The sequence below is a fragment of the Zootoca vivipara genome, chromosome 12, assembly GCF_965207765.1.
Source record: "Zootoca vivipara chromosome 12, rZooViv2.hap1.1, whole genome shotgun sequence".
In the NCBI taxonomy this organism is placed as follows: domain Eukaryota; kingdom Metazoa; phylum Chordata; class Lepidosauria; order Squamata; family Lacertidae; genus Zootoca; species Zootoca vivipara.
The window spans coordinates 53875548-53890433 of NC_142595.1; the positions used below are offsets into that span (position 1 = coordinate 53875548).

The 14886-nt window shown below is 46.4% G+C and overlaps 1 protein-coding gene across 1 annotated transcript; it reads left to right on the forward strand.

Annotated features, from left to right (window-relative positions):
- Window positions 1-5828: 5828 nt before the first annotated feature.
- Window positions 5829-14324, forward strand: LOC118094452 (uncharacterized). Its single transcript, XM_088656025.1, has 6 exons — window positions 5829-5907; window positions 6910-7307; window positions 7508-7588; window positions 9425-9510; window positions 10026-10152; window positions 12773-14324. Exons 2-6 carry the CDS (start codon window positions 7229-7231, stop codon window positions 13594-13596), a joined length of 1197 nt encoding a protein of 398 aa, XP_088512151.1. The 5' UTR covers window positions 5829-5907; window positions 6910-7228; the 3' UTR covers window positions 13597-14324.
- Window positions 14325-14886: the final 562 nt, after the last annotated feature.

Genomic DNA, 14886 nt, shown 5'->3' on the forward strand with positions numbered 1-14886 from the left:
TCATACAAACAGTATTCCCTCACAATACAACAGCACAGCGAAAAGATCCCATGCCACCAACTGGCCTCCCTTCCGTCCACAACTACAGATTCAACATTCTGATGGCACAAGGAAAAAAGCTATTCCTGTGCCGAGACGTTTTGTATATAGAGTCCTGTACTGACGTCCGGATGAGAGTAAATCAAACAGGTGATGACCAGGATGCGAAGGGTCTACAGCAATTCTCTCTGCTCTCTTCCTGACTCGAGCAGCATAAAGTGTCTCTATTGGAGGCAAACTAACACCAATTATCCTCTCTGCAGTTCTTACTGCTTGTTGGAGCCTCTTCTTATCCAGCTTAGAGGCTGTACAATACCAGACAGTGATGGAATTACAGAGAACAGTTTCAATAGAATATGGAAAGAGCTTCAGCTGGAAGGAAATCTCACTTCCCATGAAAGAACTCACAGTGGAGAAAATCCTGGAATTATCGAATAGTAGCTTTGGGGGGGATCTTTAGGGTCATCTCTGGAGACCCAGGTGGCGCTGTGGGTTAAACCACTGAGCCTAGGGCTTGCTGATCAGAAGGTCAGCGGTTCGAATCCCTGTGACGGGGTGAGCTCCCGTTGCTTGGTCCCAGCTCCTGCCAACCTAGCAGTTCGAAAGCACGTCAAAATGCAAGTAGATAAATAGGAACCGCTACAGCGGGAAGGTAAACGGCGTTTCCGTGTGCTGCTCTGGTTTGCCAGAAGTGGCTTTGTCATGCTGGCCACATGACCTGGAAGCTATACACCGGCTCCCTCGGCCAATAATGCGAGATGAGCGCCAACCCCAGAGTCGGTCACGACTGGACCAATGGTCAAGGGTCCCTTTACCTTTACCTTTAGGGTCATCTAGTCTAACCAACTGCAATGCATCTTGATGTTTATTCAGAATCTCTTTCTTGTTATGTTTTTGTGGGGTTACATGGTTCTTCACCTCCTTTTCAATCATGAGAATAACTGTGAGGTAGGTTAGGCTCCCCAAGATCGCTCAGTGAGCTTCATGGCCAAGTAGGGATTTGAACCCACGTCTCCCAGGGTGTAGTCGAATACTCTAGGCCAGGGGGGGGCAACTTCCAAGAGACTGCAATCTACTCACAGAATTAAAAACTGGCAGTGATCTACCCCCATTTTTAGGGGTTCAAGTCGAAGTTGTTGAGCTTTTTTTAGGGAGGGGGAAAGCCCCGTTTTAGGGGTTTCAGAAGGCACACGTTGCTTAGCTTTTGGGGGCAGGGGTGCAACGCTTTTACATTATTTTGGGGTCAAAGAGAACAGCAGCTCACCGAAGGATGAGGGCAAGGGGAGGGGGCCATCGATTGATCGCGATCTACCAAAACCCCGCGATCGACCTGTTGGACATCCCTGCTCTAGGCAATATACTACACTGGCTCTCCCATGAGACTCTTAGAAATTGTTTGTGCATGTTTGTCTGCTTAGAATTTGGATGCCATATTCTGGTGTTTTTATTTAAAGCTGTATACTCCTCTAGCAAATATAATAGATTTAAGGTAATATTAGCTGGGCGGAGGGACTGTTGATTGGCTGAGAGTTTGGAAGGGTCTTTAAGTAAGTACAACATAACAATCAGGCCTTTGGCTAGTTAAACTTTATCCTTTTAAGTCTCTTTGTGGGAGGAGAATATTGGTGTGTTTCATTTTTGTTTTTATTATGTAATTGGTGTTTTAATTTTCAATTTTAATGCTGGGGACTGCCCTGATATCTTCAAATGAAGGCAGCATACGAATTTAACTTAGGTTAACAACACCTTGGTACTCAAACAACCTGGAACCCAAACACTGCAAACCGAGAAGTGAGTGTGAACTTTTTCTGGAAGCTGAATGTGCTCCATTTTGAGTGTTACACTTCGTTTTGAGTGTTACGCTGAGGCCTGTCTGTTTTTGCCATTTATTTTGCATTTTTGTTTTTGCAGCTTGTTTTGTTTTTGTGTTCAGCTACTGATTGTGTGACTGTAGTACATTGTTTATTGCTTTCATTTTATGAATCAGTGGTCTTGTTAGGCGTTCTTTTTAAAAAGTCTGGAACGGATTATTCCATTTTGCATTAGTTTCTATGGGAAAATGCGCCTTGGTTTTGGAACGCTTTGGTTTTGGAACGGACTTCTGTAACGGATTAAGTTCGAGAACCAAGATACCCCTGTAAATGAAAAATAAGGTTATCATAAACCATAAAGGAAAATTTAAAAATACTCTGGGGTGGCAGCTGGAATGAAGGGGCAGTTTGGTGAAAGACCCAGTCAAGACCCAGTGAAGAGATCCAGGATTTAAAACTTCAAAGCCAAATTGAGAGTGTCTGGGTCAGAATTAAGGGAGAGAAAAATAACAGTGATCTCATTGTGGGAGTTTACTATAGATCCCCAAGCCAAACTGAGGACACAGAAGATGCCATCCTGGAACAGATGACCAAGCATTCGAAAGGAAGTGAGATAGTAGTAATGGGGGATTTCAACTATCCTGATATTTGTTGGATGTCAAACTCAGCCAAGAACATAAGGTCGAACAGATTCCTCACTGGCCTTGCAGACAATTTCATTGTCCAGAAAGTGGGAGAAGCAACAAGAGGGTCAGCCATTTTAGATCTGGTCCTAACCAATAGTGATGACCTGGTTAGTGGGGAAGAAGTGGCAGGATCATTAGGTGGGAGTGATCATGCTCTTCTGGAGTTTATTATTCAGTGGAAAGGAGCAACCAAGCATACTAAGACTCAAATCCTAGACTTTAAGAAAGCTGACTTCAGAAAACTTAGGGAAACGCTGGGTGAGATCCCATGGACAGAAATACTAAAAGGGAAGGGAGTTCATGATGGTTGGGAGTTTGTTAAAAGGGAGATATTAAAAGCACAACTTCAGGCAATACCAATGAGACGGAAACATGGAAGGTGCCTAAAGAAGCCAGGGTGGCTATCTAAAGAACTTTTAACTGAGTTAAGATTTAAAAGGGATATATACCAAAAATGGAAAAAGGGGGAAATCACCAGAGAGGAATTCAAACAAATAGCCAGCACATGTAGAGACAAAGTCAGAAAAGCTAAAGCACAGAATGAACTCAGGCTTGCTAGAGAGCTTAAAAGCAACAAAAAGGGCTTTTATGGGTATGTCCATAGCAAAAGGAAGAAGAAGGAAACAGTGGGGTCATTTAGAGGAGAAGATGGTGAAATGCGAACAGGGGATAGAGAAAGGGCAGAACTCCTCAATGCCTTCTTTGCCTCAGTCTTCTCCAAAAAAGAAAACCCTGAAGAATATGGAGCAGATGATTCAGCAGGGGAAACACAGCCCAGAACAAGTAAGGAGGTAGTACAAGAATACTTGGCTAGTTTAGATGTATTCAAGTCTCCAGGGCCAGATGAACTACATCCAAGAGTATTAAAAGAACTGGCAGAGGTGATTTCAGAACCACTGGCAATAATCTTTGAAAATTCCTGGAGAACAGGCGAAGTTCCAGCAGCCTGGAGGAGGGCAAATGTTGTCCCTATATTCAAAAAGGGGGAAAGAGAGGACCCAAACAATTACCGCTCAGTCAGCCTGACATCAATACCAGAAAGGATTCTAGAGCAGATCATTAAGCAAACGGTCTGTGAGCACCTAGAAAGTAACGCTGTGATCACTAAAAGTCAGCATGGGTTTCTGAAAAATAAGTCATGTCAGACTAATCTGACCCCATTTTTTGACAGAATTACAAGCCTGGTAGATGAAGGGAACGCTGTGGATGTAGCCTATCTTGATTTCAGCAAGGCCCTTGACAAGGTGCCCCATGATATTCTTGTAAAGAAGCTGATAAAATGCGGGCTAGACAATGCTACCATTCAGTGGATTTGTAACTGGCTGACTGACCGAACCCAAAGGGTGCTCATCAATGGCTCCTCCTCATCCTGGAGAGTAGTGACTAGTGGGGTGCCACAGGGTTCTGTCTTGGGCCCAGTCTTATTCAACATCTTTATCAATGACTTGGATGATGGGCTTGAGGGCATCCTGAGCAAGTTTGCAGATGACACCAAATTGGGAGGGGTGGCCAATACCCCAGAGGACAGGATCACACTTCAGAATGACCTTAACAGATTAGACAACTGGGCCAAAGCAAACAAGATGAATTTTAACAAGGAGAAATGTAAAGTACTACACTTGGGCAAAAAAATTGAAAGGCACAAATACAGGATGGGTGACACCTGGCTTGAGAGCAGTACATGTGAAAAGGATCTAGGAGTCCTGGTAGACCACAAACTTGACATGAGTCAACAGTGTGATGCAGCAGCTAAAAAGGCCAATGCTATTCTGGGCTGCATCAATAGGAGTATAGCATCTAGATCAAGGGAAGTAATAGTACCACTGTATTCTGCTCTGGTCAGACCTCACCTGGAGTACTGTGTCCAGTTCTGGGCACCGCAGTTCAAGAAGGATACTGACAAGCTGGAAGGTGTCCAGAAGAGGGCAACCAAAATGGTCACAGGCCTGGAAACGATGCCTTATGAGGAACGGCTTAGGGAGCTGGGTATGTTTAGCCTGGAGAAGAGAAGGTTAAGGGGTGATATGATAGCCATGTTCAAATATATAAAAGGATGTCATATAGAGGAGGGAGAAAGGTTGTTTTCTGCTGCTCCAGAGAAGCGGACACGGAGCAATGGATTCAAACTACAAGAAAGAAGATTACACCTAAACATTAGGAAGAACTTCCTGACAGTAAGAGCTGTTCGATAGTGGAATTTGCTGCCAAGGAGTGTGGTGGAGTCTCCTTCTTTGGAGGTCTTTAAGCAGAGGCTTGACAGCCATATGTCAAGAATGCTTTGATGGTGTTTCCTGCTCGGCAGGGGGTTGGACTGGATGGCCCTTGTGGTCTCTTCCAACTCTATGATTCTGTGATTCTAAGACCCAGCTCACAGCTCTGCCCCTTGAATACTCTGGGAAGGACCCCCATAGCTCAGGAGCAGGACACCTGCTTGGCATGCGGAAGGGCCCAGGCTCCGTCCTCCCTGGCAGCATCTCAGGGTCAAGTGGGAACACTCCCCATCCTGAACCCTGGAGGGTCAAGGCTGCCAGTCAGGGCAGGGAACCTGGAGCAGCTGGAGGGACCCCCAGGGTCTGTCCTGGCAGGAGGCACCAGCTTCTTCCTGCCCCCCATCCGAGGGAGCAGGGGCCCTTTGCCCTGCTGGGGGTGGGCATGCAGAGGGGCCCTCTTTCCCCTGGGGACCAGGGCCAGATCAAAGCCTGTGGAGGCCCCATGGCCGTCGAAATCTCTGGGTCCCCTCGCAAATGGTCTCCAAATCCCTCTTTGATTTTACCAACCAGCACTTGCCACAAACCCAATCAATGGGGCCCAGAGTCTGGTTCCAGCTGTGCCTCTTGGGCCCTCCTGCCCTGATGGGGTGACTTCTCCGAGGGGAGGAGCAGGGCTGAAGGCAGCATCCTCTGGGCTGGGAGAGGAGTTGGAGCCCCTGGGCGCCCCCCAGCCCCACCCTCTTCGCCCCCATCTCCAGGGTCTTCTGGTTCTTGGCCCCCATTTCCTGGGTGGGGGAGGGGAGGACGACGGCCCCCCCCCGTGTTTCACGAAAGGAGCAATGGCGCGCGGGGGGGGGAGCTTTTCCAGCCGAGCTTGGCTGTCTGCCTGCCAGGGATGCTTTCGACGCGATGCCAGCATTGCAGGGGGGCTGGACTGGATGGCCCTTGGGGGTCCCCTTGCAGCTCTTTCCAAGGGAGGGAGCAGCTCGGTTCGCACCTCCTCCTGGGCTCTGGACACGGAGAGGAGGAGCGGGATGCGCTCGGCAAGGGTTAAAAGGATCGAGCTGGATTCCTAGAGAGGACAGGAAGTGGGGGGCAGGTCCTCCCGAGCCGCTCCCTCCCCCGCCCCTTCCTGGTCTCCTTTGCCAATGCAGAGCTCTGGTGAGTCTCCTCTCTTCTTGCAAGGGGTGCAATGGGGAGAAGGGGGGCAGGCGGGTGGGGGAGACCCCAAGGCTCCTGCCCCCTTCCTCTCTGCCCAGCCCGGGCGGGGGACCAGTCCCATTTCCTGACCCAGGTGGGAGCCGGACCGAAAGGTTTGCACATGAAATAGACGGGAAAAGGATCAAGGAAAAGCTGACTTAGTCAACGAGACAGACTGTTGGGAGAGGGGAGGGGGCAGGGCAGAGAAAGCGCATCTTCCTGCGGTGCAGAATCAAGCCTATGGAACTCCCTGCCCCAGGAGGCAAGGCTGGGACCAGTGCAGGGAGGAGGAGAGGCTCCTGCGCCCCAGTCTTGCTTGGGGGCTCCAGTGGGAACAGGAAAGGGGACTCCAGAGGGGCCCCAGTGGCCTGATCCTGCAGGGCTCCTCTCCTTCTCATGCTGTTAACCTTTATCCCCAGCCCCAACCCATGACTCAGACAGGGATGCTTTCTAGACCCTTGAGTGACACGTCTGCACCCATTCAGACCTGCAGCGGCTCAGGGGTCCACAGGGTCTTTTGAGACTAAACACACCGTTTAGGTCTGTGGGGAGTTAAGCTATGTAATGTTGTTGTTGTTATGATTATTATTACTAATTCTGTTATTATTAGTTATCCACCCTTCACTCTAGCCTAGTGTCCAAACTACACTCTTTACAAAGGACTCACTTGTCAATCAAAGTTTATGCAAACACTGAAAGGCAGGATCAACCAGGCAAATTCCTCTCACAGAAATCCCTTCATTTGCCTCCACTTTTGGCCTGGTCACTTTCCCCCTAGGAGGGCGAGAGGATTTCTTCTTCTTCCTTTCATTCTTCAAGAAAGCTCAGAGTCCGGCCTGTGATGTAGTCATACTCTGGTTCCTAGCAAGACTCATCCACACTTGCTCAGGGGACCGTCTTCTGCTGCTGACTGTGTGCCAATTTCATAACAAAACCATCTATTTCCTTTGCAATATTTTCCAGCACCTCTAAATCAGACAGACAAAACTTGGCCAAAGGAAAACTGGATTCCTTTCTACAGGTGGATGAGCAAGACTTGGCTGGCCCTGGAGAAGGAAGAAGCCATGCTATGGAAACAGTGGGGGATGCTGGGAAAACACTGTGCAGAAGATCCTGGGTGAGGAGGACACCCTTCGCCCCGAGAGGTTTGCAGCCGACTCTACCACTTTTGCCACCAGTGGCTGAAGCCAGAAAGGCACACCAAAGCTGAGATGCTGGACCTGGTGGTGTTCGAGCAGTTCCTGGCTGTCCTTCCCCCGGAGATGGAGAGCTAGGTGAGGGAATGTGGAGCAGAGACCAGTTCCCAGGCAGTGGCCCTGGCCAAAGGGTTCCTCCTGAGTCAGGCAGAGGAGAGGAAGCAGGTGAGAGAGACTTTCCTCTGGATACTCCCAAGGGGCTCCAAACAGGAGGGAGAAGATCCGAAAATGGTATACTAATTGCTCATCCCTTTTTGGAATGTGTCCAGGGAATGATATTTGAAACCTTTAAAGATTTTGCCTCTCCCATACCTTCTCTAACCCTTTCTTCATTCTTTATTTGGAATCCTTGTTGCTCTTTCAAGGAAAGGATCTACTTGCAGAAACGGGTCCTGATTCCTCTGAGGCAGAGAGGACTTCGCTGGACGCCAGAGAGAGGCCACTGGGTAAGGAGGAAGGAGTTTTTCCTCTGTGTGGTCACATTCTGGCGATTCTCAAACTACTCTGTCGGTTCTTTCAGTGTTTTGAGGATGACACTTGGGGCCAAAAGCCCAAAGGAGAGGAGATGTATTTTAACATAACTAAAATATGAAATGGGCACAAAAGCCAGAATGCAGCTCTGAGAGAAATATCTCCTGCAATGCTTTTGCAAAGTTTTTTGCAGATAAAGTTGTTCAGATTCGGAGGGAGGTAGACTCCACCGTGGGAGCAGGGCCAGGGCGGGCGAGTGCTGGAGCCCTGTCTAGTCATGTTTCATGGGATCAATTTCAATCTGTTACCTCCAAGGATGTGGACAGGCTTCTTGGACGAGTGAAACTGACCACCTGTCTCCTTGACCCTTGCCCATCCTGGCTAATAAAAGCAAGCCGGGAAGGGCTGGGCAATGGGCTCAGCGGGGTGGTAAATGCTTCCCTCTATGAGGGAGTATTCCCAGACCCGCTGAAAGAGGCGGTCATTAAACTGCTTCTTAAAAAAACATCTTTAGACCCGGCCAATATGGCCAATTATCACCCAGACTCAAATCTACTATTCTTGGGCAAGGTGATTGAGCGAGTGGTTGCTGAACAACTCCAGGCACGCCTGGAGGATGCGGACCATTTGGATCCCTTCCAATCGGGATTCAGGCCTCATCATGGGTCTGAAACTGCCTTGGTCGCGCTGGTTGATGATCTCCGGCGGGCTAGGGACAAAGGTGAGAGCTTTTTCCTAGTTCTGCTGGATCTCTCAGTGGCTTTTGACACCATCGACCATAACATCCTTCTGGACCGTCTAGAGGGTTTGGGAGCTGGGGGGACTGTCATACAGTGGTTCCGCTCCTTCCTCCTGGGCCGTGTTCAGAAAGTGTTGTTGGTGGATGAGTGTTTAGTCCCCTGGGCTCTCACTTGTGGGGTGCCTCAGGGTTCCGTCCTCTCCCCCATGCTTTTTAACATCTATATGAAGCCGCTGGGAGAGATCATCAGGGGGTTTGGGCTGGGTGTTCATCAGTATGCGGATGATACCCAACTCTACCTCTTTTAAATCAGAACCAGTGAAGGCAGTGAATGTCCTGTGTGAGTGCCTGGAGGCGGTAGGAGGATGGATGGCGGCTAACAGATTGAGGTTGAATCCTGACAAGACAGAAGTACTGTTTTTGGGGGATGGGGTGACCGCAGACTGCCTCACCAGAGTGGTGCATGCTCTGGTTATCTCCCGCTTGGACTACTGCAACGCGCTCTACATGGGGCTACCTTTGAAGGTGACCCGGAAACTGCAATTAATCCAGAATGCGGCAGCTAGACTGGTGACTGGGAGTGGCCGCCGAGACCACATAACACCGGTCCTAAGAGACCTACATTGGCTCCCCGTTTCCGATCACAATTCAAAGTGTTGGTGCTGACCTTTAAAGCCCTAAACGGCCTCGGTCCAGTATACCTGAAGGAGTGTCTCCACCCACGTTGCTCAGCCCAGACACTGAGATCCAGCACCGAGGGCCTTCTGGCGGTTCCCTCATTGCGAGAAGTGAGGTTACAGGGAACCAGACAGAGGGCCTTCTCGGTAGTGGCATCCGCCCTGTGGAACACCCTCCCAGCAGATGTCAAGGCAATAAGCAACTATTTTACTTTTAGAAGACAACAGAAGGTGGCTCTGTTTAGGGAAGTTTTTAATGTTTGATGCTGTGCTGTTTTTAATATTTGGTTGGAACCCGCCCAGAGTGGCTGGGGAAACCCAGCCAGATGGGCGGGGAATAAATAATAATAATAATCTTGCTATCCTGGCTCCCCACTTCCCTTTGTCTCTTGCAGGTGAAAGAAGGATGCTGGCAAGACCTCCTCATCCATCTCTTCATCATCCTGGTGGAGGGGAAGCAGCGGCTGAGGAACCGGATCAGGTAGGGGGAAGGAGCCTTGGGGGGAGAGAGGCTGAGGGTGGGGGAGACAAGGCATTTCTCTCCCCTCCTCACTGCTTCTGTCAAAGCTGCCCTTAACGAAAGCTCAAAATGCCATAAATTAAGGTTTATGCACTGAAGATAACGAGTAGACACTTCACCTTAACTCTGAATGTCACTAGCATTATTCATTATAAATTGTTTTTAGGACATCTGGAGAGTCTTTCCATTCCAGAACAAAACTCAGGGAGAGGAGAGAGGGATTCTTCCATTTGGCAAACTGGATGCACAGAGAGAATGATCTGAATAAAACAAGGTGGAGTTCCACCCATTTTCACTAAGATTCATACCCATCATTAAAATACACTGAAAGAACTCCATTAAAACATTATAAGAAGCATCAATAATCAAAATGTGCAGCAGACCAATCCCATTAAAACAATCCAGGCAGGAAGCAAAAGAGCAATGTGTAGGAAATAACCTTTTTGCTGCCTAAGAGAAGGATATTTTTCTTTCAGGCTTCAGTTTCTTTTGAAGATGTCGCTGTTTGTTTCACGGCTGAGGAGTGGGCGTTGCTGGATCCTGCCCAGAGAGCTCTGCATCAGGAAGTCATGGAGGAGACTTGTAGGACCATGATCTCTCTTGGTAAAGTTCCCTGTTGGGTCACCATATCTATTTTGGAGTTCAATAGATATTTCTCTGGGACAAACCTCCCATATTTTGATGGATCCCAACGTTGCCCCCTAGAGCACCTGGGATTCTCTCACCCCCCCCCCCCACAGCTCACCTAGGCTAGGGACTGTTTTGTCTGTGAATAATGTTCCTCCACTTCTGCCTTTTTGCACAAGGATCAGGATGTGGACAGGCTTTCTGAGTGTTCAGGGAAGTGGAAATCGCTTCTGTCAGGTTTTAGTTTTTGTCCATTCTTTGGTGGAGCAAAGGGACTTTTTATTTTTTTAAAAAATGATTTTTATTGAAAGTTTCCCACTTGAAATACAATAAAAGCTAAACTATTCTGAAAAAGAAAGGTAAGATTGTTAACAGAAAATAATAATAATAATAATAATAATTATCATAGAATCATAGAGTTGGAAGAGACCACAAGGGCCATCCAGTCCAACCCCCTGCCAAGCAGGAAACACCATCAAAGCATTCCTGACAAATGGCTGTCAAGCCTCTGCTTAAAGACCTCCAAAGAAGGAGACTCCACCACACTCCTTGGCAGCAATAATAATAATAATAATTATTATTATTATTATTTATACCCCGCCCATCTGGCTGGGTTTCCCAGGCCACTCTGGGCGGCTTCCAACCGAATATTAAAAACAGTACAGCATCAAACATTAAAAACTTCCCTAAACAGGGCCGCCTTCAGTTGTCTTCTAAATGTAAAATAGTTGCTTATTGCATTTACATCTGCTGGGAGGGTGTTCCACAGGGCGGGTGCCACTAACGAGAAGGCCCTCTGTCTGGTTCCCTGTAATGTCACTTCTCGCAATGAGGGAACCGCCAGAAGGCCCTCGGTGCTGAATCTCGGTGTCCGGGCTGAATGGTGGGGGTGGAGACTCTTCTTCTTCTTCTTCTTCTTCTTCTTCTTCTTCTTCTTCTTCTTCTTCTTCTTCTTCTTCTTCTTCTTCTTCTTCTTCTTCTTCTTCTTCTTCTTCTTCTTCTTCCAGAAAAAAGAAAAAGAAAGGAAAGGAAGAGAGAGAAAAATACAGTATAATAAGCCGAAGCTCTTTATATCCTTATTCCAGACCCAGAAGAGCGAACCCTCCCAGCTCTCACCTGGGAGCCTCGTCCCCTTTCCTCAGCCCTTCAGCTTCTCTCCATCACCTTCCTGCGTGTATCCTCCTTTCTCCAAGATAGGAAACTTCAAAAAATAAAAAAAATAAAACATACATGTAGATGAAATTGTCAAACAAATAACAAATATTAAAAGTCATAGGGAAAAAAAGATATGAAACAAGATAACATATAAAGGAGAGGAGCGTCTTCTGCTTCTCTGTCTGTCAATTATGTATATAACAATTATTCAAAATATTCCAATTATGCATTCCAGAACAACTTCTGGCTTTATTGATATCCAGTCTTTTCTCATTCTGCAAGATGGTATTTCTCAATCTTCCCTTCTAGGCCTTTCGGCTTCACCTTTATCCAATCATAAAGTTCATGGGTTATTCTCATTAAATTTCCAGTATGGCATTTCTCCACTTCATTATGATGAATTCTCGCCGAGGGTTCTGACAAATCTTAATAATATCATAGTTCCTACTTATTTGCCTATTGTGTCTTCGTTTAATCAAACAATGCCATAAAATATGGTCCTATTTACATTTGATCATTGCAGTTCCCTCCAGTCTTTCTCCAAACCAATTTCCAACAGATGAGAGATTTTTTCTGCCTGTGTATTAATTTCCAGCTCAGTCCTCAGTCTTTGCCACCTTCAATCATCCATAAATCTCTTCCGGCTTCAGAACAGCTTTCTTTCTTTCTTTCATTCCTTCATACAGTTGTAAAGTTGTGGACTTTTCTTCATCTACTGCTATCTCAGGGTTTTCCAACAGATTCTGTCCATTCTCTCATCTGCAGTCTCTCTCATACCTCTCCAGCCATTCTGCACGTCTCATCTCTTACCTGCTGGTTATGGCATATCAAAAATCCAAAGGCATTCAGTGTTATTTTTGTTATGATTTACTAATTATGTTCTGTTAGTACTCCTCCTTTGATCATCTCTGCTTCTCTGCACTTATAAAAAGTTACCATCGGTTTTTAGTCTGTTCCGCATAGGAAAAACAGAGAACGGGGATTTACGAACAGTGTAGCTTAGAAGTTAAAGGCAAAGTTTCAGAACTATATATTCATTTTAATCTTTTGAAATTAGTTAGTTTTAAGTTTTTTTAGATATTTTCCAGGCCCATTTAGGATTCTGTCATTACCCAGCACTTTAATTCTTCCCTGGATGCTAGGTAATTGGTAGACCGAGAATACAGTTCATATTCAAATAGACTTCTGAGCTTGCAGATGGAGTTGGTTCGATGATTGAGGCAAAGAAATTTCATCCCAGACAAGAACAGGATTTTTGAACCTGAATTTCCTATAAATATGTCAGTAAATGTCAGTCAGCAAAGGAAGTGAACCCTACAGTAAGACGTCCCATCTAACTCCCTTCAGATCTTCCTTTATCACAAATTTTCATGAGCATTATTCAAAAACTGGGAATTCTATTTCTTTCTTAGGCTCTGATCTATTCCTCTCTTCGTTGCAGGTGGTGATGAATTAGAAATTAAGAAAAAGGGACAACATGACAAAATCCACACAGTGGAGAAGCCACATCAAGATTTGGAGTGTGGAGAGAACTTCAGTCAGAGCTCCCATGCCACTTCCCATCAAAGAAATCCTATTGGGAAGAAACCCTATCCGTGTTTGGAATGTGAAAAGAGCTTCAATCACAGCTCACATTTCAAAGCACATAAAAGAATTCATACTGGGGAGAAACCATATCAGTGCTTGGAATGTGGAAAGAGCTTCAGTCAGAGGTCCCATCTCACTTCCCATCAAAGAATTCATACAGGGGAGAAACCATATCAGTGCTTGGAATGTAAGAAGTTCTTTACTACAAGAAGTGACTTCCATCGTCATAAGAGAGTTCACAGTGGGGAGAAACCATATCAGTGCTTGGAATGTGAGAAGTTATTTACTACAAGAAGTGACTTCCATCGTCATAAGAGAGTTCACAGTGGGGAGAAACCATATCAGTGCTTGGAATGTGGGAAGAGCTTCAGTCGGAGGTCCCATCTCACTTCCCATCAAAGAATTCATACAGGGGAGAAACCATATCAGTGCTTGGAATGTAAGAAGTTCTTTACTACAAGAAGTAACTTCCATGATCATAAGAGAATTCACAGTGGGGAAAAACCATATCAGTGTGTGGAATGTGGGAAGAGCTTCACTTGGAGGAAAAGTCTTACTATCCATCAAAGAATTCATACAGGAGAGAAACCATATCAGTGCTTGGAATGTGAAAAGTTATTTACTACAAGAAGTGACTTCCATCGACATAAGAGAGTTCACAGTGGGGAGAAACCATAGTGCTTGGAATGTGAGAAGTTATTTACTACAAGAAGTGGCTTCCATCGACATAAGAGAGTTCACAGTGGGGCAAAACCATATTGGTGCTTGGAATGTGGGAAGAGCTTCAGTCAGAGGGCCAATCTCACTTCCCATCAAATAATTCATACTTGGAGGAACCATATTAGTGCTTCGAATGCACAAAGTGCTTTGCTGCATGAAAAGAGTTATGGCGACATAAGAAAATTCACCCTGGGGAGAAACCACTCCCAAGGTGCCAAGAGTGTGGAAAGAGGAACTTCTGGTTCACCGTCAGCGCCAATCGGCGGGGTTTGCCTCGAGTTCCGAGGAAACCCAGCTCCGCGAGGGGGGAAGAGCCGCGAGAGCGACGCGGCCCCCCGAAAGAGCCCCAGATCGAGCGGTCTGGGGATGAAGAAGTCGGCAGAGCCCCTTTGGCGACTCCTTTACACCCCTTCCATAGTTCTCATTATACATGATAAGCGATCTTCAGCCATCCCAACCCTTGCTTTTTCATGCAAAACCATTTGCAGTCGTTTGCGGTCATCAACAGCTATCAGTCAGTCAATCACCCATTTCCACCACCCTTCTGAGTGATCCCCCCTCCCCATCCCCACCCCTCCCCACCCCTTCTCTACATAAGTGCCTGGAAACTTCCATTTCACTGTATCTGAAGAAGTGTGCATGCACACGAAAGCTCATACCAAAATAAAAACTTAGTTGGTCTTTAAGGTGCTACTGAAGGAATTTTTTTATTTTCCTTTACACCCCGGTAAGCTTGAAAAAGAGCCCCGGAGCGAGTAGAGTGGCAGTCACGGGGCCATTTTTTCGAGTGCCATCGTTATCCTCGCGGGGTGAAGCTTCGTGCCAACGGCGGAGAGCGGTGGATTCTTTTAAAAGAAAATAATTTTAAACATTGGGCACTGTGAGTAAAAGATCTGTAATTTGTTTCTGAATTGAAAGAATTGGCACGGGAGAAGAGCTTAAAGAGGAAGTCGGCTCTCTCCCCATTGAGAGAACTGTATGCAGTAACCTGACTGCTGGATAAAAGGTGAAAGGAAGTTATCAATTTGTCAAGAATTTGACTCTTAAACTCTTCTCTGAAACAGGACTGGAGGAGAAGTGTGAAATATCTTAAATCCCCTGCAAGACTTTCACATCTTATAAAGGAAGTTCCCCTGGAAACTGGATCCAGGTTCCCAGAGGGATCAGTGAATGGTTTTTAAATATTGCTACAATAAAAATTGGATTATATTAAGTTTTGACTTTATTAATTAAAAAGTAAATTTGAAG